General features: G+C 36.8%; 3 protein-coding genes across 12 annotated transcripts; 1 reads left to right on the top strand and 2 right to left on the bottom strand.

Annotated features, from left to right (window-relative positions):
• The first annotated feature begins 107 nt into the window (after positions 1-107).
• Positions 108-6,066, top strand: LOC129315770 (shaggy-related protein kinase zeta-like). Of its 9 annotated transcripts, none has more exons than XR_008594588.1 (14): positions 113-448; positions 1,900-1,992; positions 2,405-2,464; positions 2,557-2,829; positions 2,917-2,991; positions 3,070-3,126; positions 3,485-3,625; positions 3,716-3,766; positions 3,850-3,945; positions 4,214-4,297; positions 4,591-4,692; positions 5,006-5,233; positions 5,363-5,413; positions 5,629-6,066. XR_008594588.1 is itself a non-coding variant. In XM_054959809.1 (12 exons), the coding sequence occupies exons 1-12, from the start codon at positions 308-310 to the stop codon at positions 5,099-5,101; spliced, it is 1,104 nt and encodes a 367-aa protein (XP_054815784.1). In that variant the 5' UTR covers positions 108-307; the 3' UTR covers positions 5,102-6,066. The 9 variants fall into 9 exon arrangements, 3 of the variants coding, with proteins under 3 accessions (XP_054815784.1, XP_054815782.1, XP_054815783.1); XR_008594587.1 differs by having other exon boundaries at positions 5,363-5,458; XR_008594584.1 differs by having other exon boundaries at positions 5,006-5,280.
• A 28-nt stretch (positions 6,067-6,094) lies between these two features.
• On the bottom strand, positions 6,095-8,598 carry LOC129316783 (uncharacterized). Its single transcript, XM_054961156.1, has 3 exons — positions 8,569-8,598; positions 7,074-7,522; positions 6,095-6,876 (listed from the first exon to the last, which is right to left on the bottom strand). The coding sequence occupies exons 1-3, from the start codon at positions 8,596-8,598 to the stop codon at positions 6,579-6,581; spliced, it is 777 nt and encodes a 258-aa protein (XP_054817131.1). The 3' UTR covers positions 6,095-6,578.
• Positions 8,397-13,183, bottom strand: LOC129315769 (aspartate aminotransferase, mitochondrial). Of its 2 annotated transcripts, XR_008594582.1 has the most exons (11): positions 12,838-13,183; positions 11,994-12,079; positions 11,054-11,260; positions 10,812-10,917; positions 10,581-10,685; positions 10,310-10,482; positions 10,069-10,228; positions 9,390-9,459; positions 9,091-9,186; positions 8,883-8,977; positions 8,397-8,794 (listed from the first exon to the last, which is right to left on the bottom strand). XR_008594582.1 is itself a non-coding variant. In XM_054959806.1 (10 exons), exons 1-10 carry the CDS (start codon positions 13,009-13,011, stop codon positions 8,722-8,724), a joined length of 1,275 nt encoding a protein of 424 aa, XP_054815781.1. In that variant the 5' UTR covers positions 13,012-13,183; the 3' UTR covers positions 8,397-8,721. The 2 variants fall into 2 exon arrangements, 1 of the variants encoding a protein (XP_054815781.1); XM_054959806.1 differs by lacking the exon at positions 9,390-9,459.
• Positions 13,184-15,538: the final 2,355 nt, after the last annotated feature.

Raw genomic sequence — 15,538 nt, 5'->3', positions numbered from 1 at the left:
AACTGATACTCTACTAAACACTTCTCCGTATTTATATTATATTCATGTTGGTTTCCATGTGATACTAGTCTCTCCAGATTTTCCTTGCAAGGGCTGCAGAATATATTTTCCTGTACTTAGCCACGTCGAATTTCTAATCAAAGCCATCGGTAACAATAAAACTAACCATTGGACCGTTGAGATTATAACGTGTTGTCACTCTCCTGGGGGAGACGCAAAGAGAGAGAAAATTGACTCAGCGAGAGAGAGAGAGAGAGAGAGAGAGAGAGGCGAAGAGGAGAGGGAGTTTGCGTGAGTCACAACTCACATGGCCTCCATGCCCTTGGGGCCGCACCACCGTCAACCACCGCCTGCGGCAGCTCCACTACAACCGCCACCACAGGCACAAGCTGGAAATGATCCACTGAAGGTGGCTGTTCGCCGTGGCTCCGATAGTGAGACCGATAAGGTACCTCCGACCAAGTACTCTCTCATTGTACGGACACACCGTTGGCCTCCTTTGTTTTTCTGCCTTACTGTGCCTCGGTGGTTGTTGGTGCTTGGATCGGCTTGATCCAGCCAACAAGCTTTAGTATGAGCGGAATTTTGACCGATCTACCGGTTTTTCATGAATTTGTGCTTGTTTGGAGGTCTGGGCCCGCTCGCCGGAGCTCTTCTCTGGCGAGGTCCCCGATCGGAGTGATTGTATCGTTGGCTTGAAAAGGTGATTATAGCTCTACTTAATGAATTGGAATAAGAGAAATGTTGGTTAGCATTTCTTGCTAAGGTCTTAAGCTTAAAATGAAGGTGGCGTGCCTTTTTGTTTGGTGGCCCAGGAAAAAAAACAGAATCAATAGAAGTGCAAATGTGGAATCCAATTTGTGTTATTCTCCTTTTTCATTCTGAACAAGAGTGGGAAGGAGGATCTGACTCCGTAATTGTAATTTAGACCATATTGAACTCAACTGGTGGTCATCTTAGCGTCGAGGAGCTGTTTACCTGAATTGGCAATCGCCAATTTCTCTTCCAGAAAATCTCTAACCGCCTATGCAGATTGTTTATTTTTTCATATTATTTTTAGTCTGTTTTCCTTTACTTTATTTCTGTTCCTTCGTAAAATGTTCTTTCAATCTCGACTCTGTTGGATTTGGCTCTATATGATTTGGTCTATTTCCTGGTAAAATATTTTAATCGTGTAATTTTTTTGCTCTTCTTTCTCTAATTAAGTCTCTGGGAAGTGGAAGCAAATTTTCTAATTTGATGTTCTACGGATTTTTCTTAGAACCGTTTTTGTTGCTTCTGGGAGCAATGCTTTAGGTTTTCTTTCCAGGGCCTCTGAATTGAAATTAGATCTTTTGTCGGGCATGTGATGCCTTCCTGTGAACTGAGGTCACCTGACTGAACACTGTCCCTATATGAATCTTTTGAGTTCTTTGCTGTTTGCACTTTCTTCAGGTTGGCCTTCCGATCTGTGTCTAAGGTCATAGAAAACCATCCATTTGTTGTACTTATATCAAATTTGTTAGCATTTTTTTTTTCATATCTAAATTGCCTTGCTGCTTCTCGTGATTGCATGAGTCCAAATTTTAACAGCTAATTTGTCTTGAATGTATGAGTGTCCTTTAATGACTTTGCTATGTAGTACACGTAATCTGCAGAAAGCGGTGTCCATGTTGAATGTAGGACACGTAATCTGCAGATGATTCTGTCAATGCTAATCTGTAGAATATGTTGTCAATCTGTCATATTAAGTGGATGTATTCAAACAAAATGGCTAGCCAAGAGTTTATGAAAATTTAATGACTAGATAACTGAAACATGCAATCTCTGAATCAAAAGTAATGTTGGATTAATAATCAGTTCGTTATTAGGAGAATTTCTTTGCTGTATTAAATAGCTGTTTCCTACTATGAATTGCAGGAAATGCCAGCTACTGTCGTTGAGGGGAATGATGCAGTCACTGGCCACATCATATCCACCACAATTGGAGGCAAAAATGGGGAACCTAAACAGGTGGGTTGTGTTATAACCCTCTTCTTTCCCTCTTATTTTTATTTTTTTTGGAAAATATATCTCAAGATGTCCATATGAAAGGCTAGAAGCAAGATGGTTATTGTTTTACATTGGGATCAAGTGGAGCTACTTATAGGAGTTGGTGATCTACAATTAGTGGACTGTCCTTAATACAAATATGACACAGTCTAACACCTATAAATGACTTTTCTTCCTCGAGATCTTAAAAAATCTAAAAGTATTTTGAATTCTGAGAGTTGTAGCTCTGGTAAATCATGCGTTTGCTGCAATAATTGTTGATTCACCTTTTGAACACTCAAATTTGATGATATCTGTTGCTGTTCTTCCTTTTATCAAGTCTTTCACAGGGTATCTGACTGAGTTGAGATGTCTTTCTTGATTCCACTTGCAGACCATCAGTTACATGGCAGAACGTGTTGTTGGCACTGGATCATTTGGAATTGTTTTCCAGGTATGAGTAAATCAACTTTGAAGAAGCAATTTTTCCTGATATGTCTTTTATGCTTGAGTTTCTCATATGGCCCCACTTATCCTAAAACAAAGGCAAAGTGCTTGGAGACTGGGGAGACCGTAGCTATAAAGAAGGTCTTGCAGGACAGGCGGTACAAGAATCGTGAACTGCAGTTAATGCGCCTGATGGATCATCCCAATGTAATTTCTCTGAAGCACTGTTTCTTCTCTACAACCAGCAGAGATGAACTTTTTCTGAACTTGGTTATGGAATATGTCCCTGAGACAATGTACCGAGTTCTAAAACACTACTGTAGTATGAACCAGAGGATGCCCCTCATCTATGTTAAACTTTACACTTACCAAGTATGAGCCCTTTTCTTTAATAGTTCTACCGGCTATCTTGCTGCTTGTTACTTTTTTCCTCACAGCTTATGTATCTATGGGTCTCAGATTTTTAGGGGACTGGCATATATCCATACTGTACCTGGAGTTTCCCATAGAGATGTGAAGCCTCAAAATCTTTTGGTAAGTTTTTCTTTGGCTGTTTCATTTACATGAGGTGTAATTATATATTCTTTATTCATGGCATGCTCTTCCCTGTAGGTTGATCCTCTTACACACCAAGTGAAGCTTTGTGATTTTGGGAGTGCAAAAGTTCTGGTATGTTGGGTTTCAGCGCTTAATTGATTTATATGGACTTCTATGCTTATTTCCATATGCCCACCATGATGATGATTGAACCAAAATTATACACCTTGATAAGTGGTATTATTTTTTTAAAAGGGATTTACACATGTGCTTGAACCAACATTGCAAATGTTCTTATGCTCCGCCAACATGAAATTACAAAGGCGCTTGAAATGTTTTCTGAAATGGGTATTGTAATCAAGTCTGTATGCACCATGATAACGTGGAAGTCTGAGAACAGCAAATAAGCTTTGGCTAATAAAGTTTGGTTGCACTTAACATTTTCAATTTCACGAAATCTCTCAATTCAAGATATTGCTATTTATATCAGGTAAAGGGTGAATCAAACATTTCCTACATATGTTCACGATATTATCGAGCTCCCGAACTAATATTTGGTGCGACAGAATACACAACTTCAATTGATATCTGGTCAGCTGGTTGTGTCCTTGCTGAGCTTCTTCTAGGCCAGGTTGGTGTTGTAGCTTATGCTCAAGAAGTCCCCATCTCATAATCCTTTTTCAGTTGTTTTTATTGCTCATAATTTCTAATGTTTCCTCAGCCATTATTTCCTGGAGAAAACCAGGTGGACCAACTTGTGGAAATCATCAAGGTGCCTGACACTTGTCTATTTGGTGTTAACAAGGGTTTAATGAATCTAGTTGCAGAGAGATAATTATTTTGTTGTCTTTGTAGGTTCTTGGTACTCCGACTCGTGAAGAAATTCGTTGCATGAACCCAAATTATACAGATTTTAGATTTCCACAGATTAAAGCTCACCCTTGGCACAAGGTAAAGGAATTCCCTGGGGCATTTTCAGTTTGATTAGCTTTGCTGGCTAATGCTATGTGGATAGTGGATCAGTAAATAATACAAGGCTGTCAAACAATGTGAGATGAATTCATGAAATAGACGTTCCAAAATAATTATTTACAGAGTTTCAGGAATAATATAATGTAATACTTGTAATCAGGCGGCTTTATAATATTTGAACTTCTGGGTTTTTTGGGTCCTTTTTATTGCTTGATGTACTCAATGCAATCTATGATCGATGATTCAGGTTTTTCACAAGCGAATGCCTCCTGAAGCGATTGATCTTGCTTCAAGGCTTCTCCAATATTCACCAAGTCTTCGATGTACTGCGGTAAGACAACCCATATCTCTTCTCTCCACTCCTCCCTCTAATATGAAGGCAGATAAACTGTAGATTCAAGGGAGAGCATATCATATCCATGTTGATATAAGGGCCCATTTGAAATTCCTTCTTTCCCATTATACTTCTATGAGATTAGATTAACATGGTTTAGCATGGTATTCTCCTTAGCTGTTTTAGTTCTGCTGTAGGCTTTTTTTTTTTTTTTGGGCATTGAGATTCCGTGGTGTATATTGATTTGCTATAGTTGGCATAATTCTCACTGGTGGTTCTTGTTATTTTAGCTGGAAGCATGTGCACACCCTTTCTTTGATGAGCTTCGTGAACCTAATGCCAGGCTACCTAATGGCCGCCCACTGCCCCCGCTTTTCAACTTTAAACAGGAAGTATGTATCAGATCGAGTTCTTCAATTGCAAAATTATTATGTACACAATGCGTCTTTATGACTGCCATATTTTCTGCATGTGCCATGGACAAGAGAATTCAATAATGATTCTCCCTATCTAAACTGATGCTAAATGCGATAAACTATGTCAATTATCCTTGAGCGGAGCTATATATTGTTTTTGACTCATTCTGAATGATTCTTGTCCAGTTAATCATGATCGTAGATGACTGAGCTATATATTTTTTATTTTTGGGATGTTTATCACTGAAACAATAGCAGCCTTGACTGTAATGAAACGCTTTGACTGCAGCTGTCTGGAGCATCACCTGAATTGATCAGCAAACTCATCCCAGAGCATGTTAGGCGGCAGAGTATTCTGGGCTTCCAGCTTCCACCTGGTACATAGATGTAAAGAGAAGATGGGGGAAAAAAGGAGTAAACCAATCTAGTGATCAACAAGAAACAAGAAACAAAGGAGGACCTGTCTTTGGTCATCATAAGTGGGGGTTCTGGCGCGATTTGCACTTTTTGTCCCCATGTGAGGATGTATACATGTAGTGGCTGCTTGGCATAACCTGGAAATTGGTGATTGTCTAATATGTCATTTTAGTTATAAAAAAAAAAAAGCATACTTATTTACTGCATCTGTACATTGTTTTTTTATCAGATCCCAGAAGGCTAGGAGTATAGAATGTTGATCGAATTCGCATCTGCATAGGTACGAGCTGCCAGAGCCTACCAGAAAATCAAGGGGGCCTTGGCAGTAAGTTTGTGTCGCCTTTTTTACATGATCATATCCATGGTGTTTCTATTTATACAAGTGTCAATATTTGGGTTCGAAGCTATTTTTTTTTTGTGCATTGTTCACTTCACTTGTCCAGTACCACTTCGCTGTCTTGACGTAAGCGGCATGATTTGTATCCTGTGTTCTAGACTGTCCCCTTCAGAAAATGACAAGATTCAAGACGGAAGGATAGCTCTTGATCCGAGATATTTCCATCAGGTTGGCATGACGACGGAGTCATTGGATTTCCTATATAGATGTATATTTGATTTGGCTCCCTCACAGAAAAACCATACCTGTGAGTGGCAATGATGACGCATGGATGTTTCTTTATAATGGGAGACCGGGAGCCTTTTCTCTGGTAGTCCTTTACTTTAATTGGCCCTTCTCTCCTCCACGCCCAAAAGAAAGGGAAAACAGTAGGTTCTTATTTTTGTTGTGTTTTTTTCTTCTTTCTATAATTTTATTTCATTCCCTTTAGTTTGATTCGTGTGGATTGTTAATCTCTGTAGTTTTAAAAATACACATTAGATCCATGACTTGGTATTGACAGAGTTACTTTGTTGATGTGTTTTCAACTCTATTAACCCTCTTGTCTTTTGGTGACGACTTCTTTTTTTTAGAATATAAAGGCAAGACAAAGCTTGAAAATGGGGAGTGCAATTAAGAGGTACTCATATCAAACAACATCAAGTCTAGACAACCAGTAGGACAAGACCAAAGTAATTTCGTATTAATTCCTACGCCATGAGTGGTTCTTGCTATGTAGTCAGCACATCTCAAGTTATCTGTGGGGGTTTGTTTAATAGTAACCTCCCAATCCCTGTAAATAAGCTCCCAAGTTATAGTCACTACATTCTTGATGATAGAATTGGCACAGCAATTTCTAAAAATCATGTTTGCTGCATCCAAAGAATCTGAGAAAAGGTTAATTTTCTGAAAATTCTGTAATTTGCATACTTCTAAATCAGTCTTTAAAGCTAGAAGTTCAGCAAGGATGGTAGAAACTCTCCCTATTCTCATCTAAATCCCAGAATCCACTGCCCGTGTTGATTTCTGATCACTCCCCCACATGTAGCATATCCTTGCTGAAAGCTGATTAATGGAAGGATCCACATCCATGCTGAGAAAACCTTCCGGAGGAGTATACCAATTGGTCGCGTCCTCTGAAAATCCTTGAAATATTGCATGCTGAAAGCTGATGTTGCTTGAGTCTTCCATAAGTAGGTACAATCCTTGATGTGTCACCTCTGATGAGTGCAAAGAGTGCCTTCAAACAGCCTTTAGCATCTGGCTTTCCAAAGGATCCAGCATGTGTTACAAAAAACCCTGATCCAAGGCCATCCGCGATGGCGAGACTTTCCTGGTTTACTTGCAATATTCCATTTAAGCCAATCCTACAAATCAGGAGAAAAGAAAGCAGTATAATTATTAGGATTGATAATACTTTGCCACACATTTTTGGCAATCTCAGTCACACAGAACATGTATAATGGATTCCTCACTGGAATACTCAAAAGGACACTCATTGTTTGTAATAAGATTGTATTTTGCTTTGAGCGAATTGGTAATTAATCTCTCATAAGTAACTTGCCAAAAGAAGAATTTGATTCTTTTTGAGACAGGCCATCTCCATATCTTTTTCCACAATGGTTCCAGAGTACTGTGCCTGGTATTTTGTATGAATTTATAAGCTTCCTTGACACTGAATAACCCATCATTATTAGCTCTCCATCTGAATTGATCCTTCTCTTGTCCATCTAGGGGTTTGGTCTTTTTGAGCTTCTCAATAACCCATCTTGGTAGAACATGCACCCATTTGTTTATATTCCACTGTCCATTGGGGAGAACATGGTGACTGATCGATTCTGAGTAATTAAAACTGTTATGTTGTCGAACAGTGTAGTAGATAAGCGGCTGATCAAGAGGTGCCCAATTCTCCCACCAAAAGTAAGTATTTCGACTACTATTGATTTTCTTTCCTACTCCTTTAATGAAATCTCCCCAGATGTTGGTGACGAGACTTCTGGACAAAGATGTTATCTACCTTAAAAAGCTTTTCTCCCATCTTTTACTTTTAATCTGACCTCATTAATTTATTTTTATATCAACATTTTTTCCATGATAACAAAGGAGTTAATAGAGTTGAGTATGAGTCAGTGGAAGTAACTGTCATTATCAAATCTTGGTTCTGATGTGTATTTTTAAAATTACAAGGATTAATGTTTTAGACAAATTAAAATTAATCTAAAAAGACCAGAAACTATAAAATAAAACTTTAAGCACCAAAAACAAAATATAATCCAAGTGTAAGAACTTCTTGTATTTTTTTTTTAAAATAAGTTATAAACATTTTACTCTTTATAAAAGGAAAAAATTATATTTTTAACTTTATATACTTAATGAGTTTGTTTTCAATTAAATCAAAATGTGTGAATCTTGTATAAATTATTTATTATATAATAAATTTTTGTTATCAATTTTATAAACAAAGATTCACTTATCATGATTTGATTGGATATAAATATATTAAGTATATAAAATTAAATATATAAGTCTTACTTTTCTGCAAATCCCAATTCCAATCCAGCTTAATTTCTCATTGCTGGTGACCGGGGGTTGATCTCATATAATCAACGAGATTAACATCAATCACATCATAAAGTAATCGGAGGGTTGGTAAAAAAAGCCATTGTAAGCCATGTTCTAGTATCATTTTTATACTGGCTGCAATTGATCATCTTTCGGTTTATGTATAGGCCCAGAAAGACGCCACTTTTCGCATTTTCGGCTGGAAAAGTTCGCTGCAAAAAATAAAAACACGACACAAAAACAAAGGATATATAATATAAAAGGGTAGTGGTGTAATGATCAGGAAAGAGGCTACTTTAATTTCAGTGAAAAACATAAAAAGCAATTGAATCAAAAGTCTTTGAGATTATGATGAGTGAAGTTCAAGCAATGCTCTGAACGAACTTTATATTCCTACAAAGCGAAACCCTCCCCCAAATCTAATTTTCCCCCAAAGAACACGGAAGAGAGGACTGTAAAAGAATGGAGATAGGACACCACAAAGGTGTGTTAAATACGCGGGATACGACCCTGAAGATCTTCCCCATTAATGGTTAATTGAGGAATGGTAAGGGGGTCATAATTTATTGGGTATCAACTGGGCAAAGCTAACCCTACTGGGTACCGCCCCTAAGACAATTTTGATTTGATGTAATACGTAACAGAAAAATCTAGGCAGATTTTGTGACCTCGTGAATGGCGTCGGCCAGGTATGCGACGTTGCCCGTATTGAGACCAGCCATACTGCAATGATACGTAAAATCAGACAATTGCGCGCGAAAGTAGAAGAAAAATGGCAATAATTATAAAACTGATTTGTTAGACGTTTTACCTTATGCGACCATTACGAGTCATATAAATGTGAAATTCGCTCGTCAAACGGTCAACCTGCTCCGGTGTCAATCCAGTGTAGCAAAACATGCCAATCTGCAGAAATATCACACGACTTGTGAGAAAGCTCAAAGTCTCCAACAATTAAAATGAGACAGTGAAGGAAACGTAGTGAACGCAGCATTTGCGCATGCACAGAAAAGATGAACCTGATCGGTTATGTGCTGCCAAGATGAAGGAGACCCCCGCTTTTCTAAGCACTCCCGTAGGGTGGCCCGCATTCCAATTATGCGGTCTGCCATTACCTGAAGTTATATAGCAAATATTGGTCAATTGCACTCTATTCCCGATGTCCTTCCACGAAATGATACCAATATACTTCGATTAAGATACTAGTGACTTATGGTCTCTAGATAGATGCTTTCATGTTATTTTTAAACTATTTGCACGATATGGCTAATCACATTCTTCAAAATTACAGAAAGAACTCTTCACCACATCAGTTTACCTAACGTTGGTTGAACCTTTACAGTTCTTCTCATGGCGTGGATCAGACTAGCCATGCCACTGAAGAAAATCTAAAGCATTGCAATTGTAGGTATGTGTGTCAGCAGAGAAAAAAATTAGACATTGGAAATTTGTGCATGTCGATGGAGGGAAAAAGTTAAACATTGCAACCTAGTACTTATATTTTAAAAAAGAAAAAAAAAAGGGAACAAAAAAATAACGTAAATCCCCAAACTCCCCATTTATCTAAGACTTTTTTAAGGTATATAACTATTTGATGGAAACTCTCCCGTATTTAAGAGTGATCCAAGCATAACAGTATAAAAGTACATTCATCTCTAAAATCTAAATCAGGAATTCTGAACTCCTTTTCAATGTTTAATATTCAAATCAACATGGAATCGGTGATTGAATTTCAGAACTGGAGGTGTTAGAATCCTTAACTTCTCAAAATGAAGACAACTGGTAACCTCTTTCCACATGCATAAATAGCACCTGTTGTGGCATGGTCCAGCGATCATTGCGACTCTATACATCCATTTCTCACTCAAATGTAAACAAACAGAGCAAATTGCATCTCCCAGAAAGTTCCTTTCTTTGTGTGTGTGTGTGTGTGTGTGTTGTGTTGTGTTGTGTTTATGAGGGGGCGGACAGTCAGGATTAGTGCAGTGGCATTTCACCTTAACTTCTTTGAGCCATAACTTTTTCAACTCTGGGTCACCAAGGACAGTTGAAACTATGCGTGCCCCATGAACAGGCGGATTACTATACATCGGTCTCGCAAGCAGCTGCAGCTGACTTTTTACAGCCACAGCTTGTTTTTCATCTTCGCAAACCAAGCTGCAAAAAACATTCAAGTATTACATACCAAAGGAAATATTATAAAGAGATATCACAATTACAAAATGAGTAGAAAATTACCTCAGGCATCCTACACGCTGGCCATACAATCCCATATTTTTGGCGTATGACTGAGCAAGTCCTATTAAATGGCCATCATCAAGAAAAATCTTGATAGCCTTTGCATCTTTCTCTGGATTGCCACTAGCAAAACCTTGATATGCCATGTCAAAGAAGGGGAAATGGCCTTTTAACTGGAGACAAGCATAATGATGAACAACCAACAAAAATGAAACAGAAAAAATAAATCGCAAATTGCATACAGAAAATATAAATATCGTAAATGATTTACCTTGAATTGGGAAGATATCTCTTTCCATTGTTCCTCTGAAGGATCTACTCCAGTTGGATTGTGAGCACAAGCATGAAGCAAAAAGAATGAGCCGTTTGGAGCATTCTGTGCACAGAATACCAACTTTTAAGAAGCCAGAAGAGTGTCATGTACCAGAAAAGCGAACATATAAAATAAAAAGACTTGACCTATGGAGAATCAAGAAGCTATAATTAGTGGGGAAGAAATGACCTTTATCTCATCCATCAACGCTGCAAAATCCAAGCCTCTAGTCCCTGGGTGATAGTAACGGAATGTCTTCATAGGCACTCCAGCGTCCCTCCAAATGTTATGGTGGCTGTAATATCTCAAATTAGAAATAAATATCCAGGGAGGATACGGGCAAGCAGTCCCCCCCCCCCCTAATTGAACAGAGAAAATTGAAGGCCTAGAGGCACAGAAATATTCAAAAATATGCGCCCCAAAATACTCACTTGGACCACGTAGGGATTGGCAAATAGATTTGGGAGTCAGGATGAAAACGCTGTTGAAATGCCGCAAAAAGTCGGCATGCACCAGTCCCAGACAGAGACTGCACTGCAGCTATTCTTTTATTTTTGACGAACTCAGAGTTCTCTCCATAAGCCAGCTTCAATGATTCTTCTACCATCTTTATGCTCCCACCAATAGGAAGATACTCCCTGGCCAGGGAAGAAAAGAGATCAGACTACAATGACATGTGAAAGTAAACAATAGAATGTAAAAGATCATTTAAAGATAGTAAGATACTAGTAGAGGCAACAGTACACCCAGTATCTTTAATCTTTATATTATCAAATTGACATAGTGAAAGTATCATTCTAACAAGGTTTTTTTTTTGCTTTTACCATTATTAAATAAAATTCCAGACGTGGTAAATTTTAAAATTTCCCACCCATTCCACACCTTGCTCTAGCTGACAGTGGCGACAATAAATCTATTTACAAGGAAGCCTCATAAAAAAGTGAAATGTCCATATTATATTTCATCAGCCGGCCAAAATGGAATTATCACTTGGAAAATCTAATCCAAAGAAAGACTATTGTTTCAAGAACATTCATAAAAAAACAATAATGCATGATTCTGTAATCTCTACATCATCCCAAAAATTTAAGGCAAGGAATCAGGAATCAGGAGCCACAGCAAATAGTAAATTTGAAAGGATAAACGCAAACGCACTTTTCCCATCACAAGGAAAAAGAACTTAGAACTTGGCCAATGTGTTAATAATTCCAGTGGCAAAAGTATCATGCTCAAGTTTTTTGTAAATAGATTTCAGTGTACTTGAGAAACTAAGATACCTATTCTATGTACCAAACGCAAACTAAACAGCTTGGAAACAACTTTTTAAATGACATATACACCAAATATCCGATAATAGATTATTGTGCTCACATGTATTCATTTCCAGCTATCCTGCGCTCAGCTTCTCTGACACAATCAAGAACCACAGGCCTTCCATTGTCATCGCGATAGGCACCCTTCATAATTACATGAAAGCAAAAGCACGGGTTATAGAACGATCAAATCAATACACAGGTGACCAAAATAAAGGAAACCTATTTATTAAGTTGTCATGTATAAGCTGCCCCATACTCTATGCTAACTCTAAGTCTGTCAAAAATGTGAAGATATACTTAATCCAACTAAACTCGTAGCTGAGAAACAACTCCTTGGTCTCTGTTTCCCTTTTCTCACCGTTAGATATATTTCAGAAGTTAAACGATATAGTAAAATACAAAACGGAAAAATTTGAAGGAGGATGGAAAAGCTTAACGAAGGATATCCATCGGGGTGACTTCTTTTCATAGTAGTTTCAAAATTCCTCCACGATTGAATAAAGATTGATAGTAATATTTTACGATGAAGATAAGAATATGACAGAAAAAAGAAAATAAAAATTTCGCTCCAATGGATCAGGAACGTGAAGCTTATGCATAATCGTTGTGATTTCAACTATTCCATCCTTCTCAATTAAAAATCCCACACCTCGATGAAAGTACAGAATTAAATCAAGTACACAAAGCCGATTGTTGCAGAGCAAATGCACGGATCATCAATAACAAGTTGGCTACGTGAAACTGATACTCAAGCTAGAAAAACAAGCCAGGTGATCAAGAGTCTAACAAGGAAGGCTCATAATAATTTTGGTCCGTTGTTCACTAGTTCGCGATATTTACGAGAAGACAGACTAGAAAATTAACCGGCAAAGGAAAGGGCAAAATGGCAGAGAACTCACAACTCCAACATTGACTTTGTTAGGACTCTGATCAGCGAGGAAAGCTTCGGTAACTCCGAGAATCGGATCCTTGGGAGCAGGTTCGATGCTCCGCCACCATGAAGACATAAATCTGGCTCCGATGACAGAGCCCCGGGCAACGATTCGGCTTGAGGTAACGCTGTCAATCGGCATGATTCACTGTCTAAAGAGCAAGGAGACAGGCGTCAGAGGAGACTAGGATGGAGCCGAAGGGAAAAACGAGGGGGGAAGTGAAACTGTTGCGATACAGCTAAGCAGAGAAGAAGCGAATCGGGATCGTTTTTCTGCGCCAAGCAACCTTGAAATGCGTGTGTGTCATCAAAGTCTGTCAACAGTCCATCATCGTAAAATAATAATATATAATTATATGTTGGGCGCTTTTTTAACCCCGAAAAATATATACTGGTCGCCTTACCCTTACCTTTTCATGCAACGGAAATTCTGAAGCGAGTCTCCTTTGGTGTTTTTTAGCCCGATCATCAAGCGAGTCTCCTTACTCTTAGTTATTAGTCATTCATTGTATGTCTTTTTTGGCAATTATCATTGCATAGTATCGTGTTAAGTGGAACCCCAATATTCTTTCCTGTTCTTCTAGATTCCCTTTTTTTGGCTAAAAAAAAAAAAAAGAATTGGCCCCTCAGAAGCCGCCGCTAAATTGTTTAATATTATTCCTCACTAAATTAATTAAGAAATTATTAAATATATTGACGTAGAATTAATTCTTTAATAGATAGAATCTATTAGTTAAAATTTTGCATGGAATAAATAAAAATGGATAATTACAAATAGGTCTCAGATAAACAATTAATTATTTTGTGGATCCTATTTACATGTCAAACTTCCACTCTTGCACGTCAAATTTTTGCATTTACATGTAGTGAGAGCTTAGCTTGTGGGTAATTAAAGTTTTTATTTGATATATTTCTATATCTCTCCCAACAGAAATTGAAGTTAAAGGCGATGCTTATACTGATTCTTAAAAAATAAGCATGTTATTTTCTGGAGAAAAAAAGTACAAAATTCTCTTCGCACAAACTTTGCCACTTGTTCTCGTCTTTTTAAGACGGCCACACACATAAGAAGCCTGTGTGTCTGCGTTGCGCTTTTCATATTGCAAGGAGTAGACGGACAGGGACAGGGACAGGGACATGCTTCTTTTTTAATATAAAAAGGAGAGGATGATATGATAGGCTCGTAAAACATTAACATACAAATTGGATCGTTATTTATAGAATAATTTAAATTTTAAACTCTTATTTAATATATTTTAAATCTTAAATGATTAAAATTAGTGAAATTTTACTCTACCATTAAATTAAAGTAAATATTTATTTAAAAAAAAAAGTTTAATGTGTAAATTTTATTAAATTTTACCCTCCCTTTCTCTCCTACCCTCCTTTAAAAAAAAGTATATTAGACCTCATTTAAAAAAATAATAAATATTTGTTTTAATTTAATTATGAAAGTAAAATTGCATTAATTTTAATTACTTAATATTTATAATGTATTAAATAAGAGTTCATGATTCAAATTGTTTGGAACATTTAAAATTTAAATTACCTATTAATCTCCTAACAAAAGAGGCATTTTGTTGGACGCTGGTAAAAATCGTGGAATAGAGGGGCGGAAAAGCCGGGAGAGGTCTCTCCATTTTATCCCCTCTACTTCTCCCATTTCCACTATTTAAATTATTTTATTAAATAATTTTTTTAAATGATAAAATTAATGAGTAGTAAAGATGGGAAAAGTGGAGGGAAGTGAAGGAAAAAAAAAAATAAAGAGACCTCTTTCCGAAAGGGCCCCGTAGAATAAAGACGGCAGAATAAATTGGCGCCGAGAAAGTTGGTGGGAAAGGAAAACACGCAACCAACAGTCTAAAACAACAGGTCCGTACACCTGTTTAGTTTGTGGCTTCCTTGCTTTCGCTTTACTTTTGGGCCTTAGGCCTGTCTGTAGTATGCAAAATATTTTTAAACTCAATTATAAATTAATTTTATTTTTTAATTTTAAATATTTATTTTGTCATTATTCTAATATTAAAAATAATTAATGTCATTAATTATTATTGAATCTCACTATTTTGTTAATATTTTTATCAGGTTAAGGGTTATTTTTTTCTCTCAACTCAAATATTTTATAATAAAAATATTAAAAAATATAATATAAGGCCTACAAATGGTGAGAAAACAGCAGGTGATGAGGAAGAAATCTTTAAAGTTAAGGGATATAATTTACTCATAATTGAGTTTAAAGATATTTGTAACCTTTCATGTATAATTTAAAGATAAGAATAACTTTTAACCCATCAAATAAATATGGAAAAATTATGTTGAAGTCTCATACAAAAAATTAATTATTACAAGGTTCATTAATAATTAAATTAAGATCATTGATAATATAATTTATGTAATTTTGTCAATAAACATATAAAAAAATCAAAGCTGTTATGAATAAATATCAAGACAATAGAAATGAGAAGAAATAGGAGGAGGAGGAGGAAGAATAGAGACAATAAAATGAGGATAACTTCTTGTGCATGAACATCCACACATAATGTTTATATTTATAACAAAAGCCATATGCTATGCGCTTGTTCGGACAGCATAGATACAACTTTAGAGGCCAAAATTATGATTTTGTAAAAAAATATTTGAGCACTCTTATTATATATATATTAAAA

The sequence above is a fragment of the Prosopis cineraria genome, unplaced genomic scaffold (assembly GCF_029017545.1).
Source record: "Prosopis cineraria cultivar Desert tree isolate PC_DT_omini unplaced genomic scaffold, ASM2901754v1 PC7, whole genome shotgun sequence".
NCBI classification, from domain to species: Eukaryota; Viridiplantae; Streptophyta; class Magnoliopsida; order Fabales; family Fabaceae; genus Prosopis; species Prosopis cineraria.
The sequence above is the reverse complement of the archived record's forward strand: the minus strand, read 5'-3'. Positions and strand labels throughout refer to the sequence as shown.

Coding starts and splice junctions, on each gene's coding strand:
- LOC129315770 (XM_054959807.1), top strand. CDS start 308: ATGGCCTCCATGCCCTTGGGGCCGCACCACCGTCAACCACCGCCTGCG. Junction 449..1,899: donor CCGATAGTGAGACCGATAAG/GTACCTCCGACC, acceptor TATGAATTGCAG/GAAATGCCAGCTACTGTCGT. Junction 3,946..4,213: donor AAGCTCACCCTTGGCACAAG/GTAAAGGAATTC, acceptor TCGATGATTCAG/GTTTTTCACAAGCGAATGCC.
- LOC129316783 (XM_054961156.1), bottom strand. CDS start 8,598: ATGGGGAAGATCTTCAGGGTCGTATCCCGC. Junction 7,523..8,568: donor TCTTCAGGGTCGTATCCCGC/GTATTTAACACA, acceptor TTTTTAAGGTAG/ATAACATCTTTGTCCAGAAG. Junction 6,877..7,073: donor AGAATCAAATTCTTCTTTTG/GCAAGTTACTTA, acceptor CCTGATTTGTAG/GATTGGCTTAAATGGAATAT.
- LOC129315769 (XM_054959806.1), bottom strand. CDS start 13,011: ATGCCGATTGACAGCGTTACCTCAAGCCGAATCGTTGCCCGGGGCTCT. Junction 11,261..11,993: donor ATAGCTGGAAATGAATACAT/GTGAGCACAATA, acceptor TTCCCTGGCCAG/GGAGTATCTTCCTATTGGTG. Junction 9,187..10,068: donor TATGGCTCAAAGAAGTTAAG/GTGAAATGCCAC, acceptor ATATAACTTCAG/GTAATGGCAGACCGCATAAT.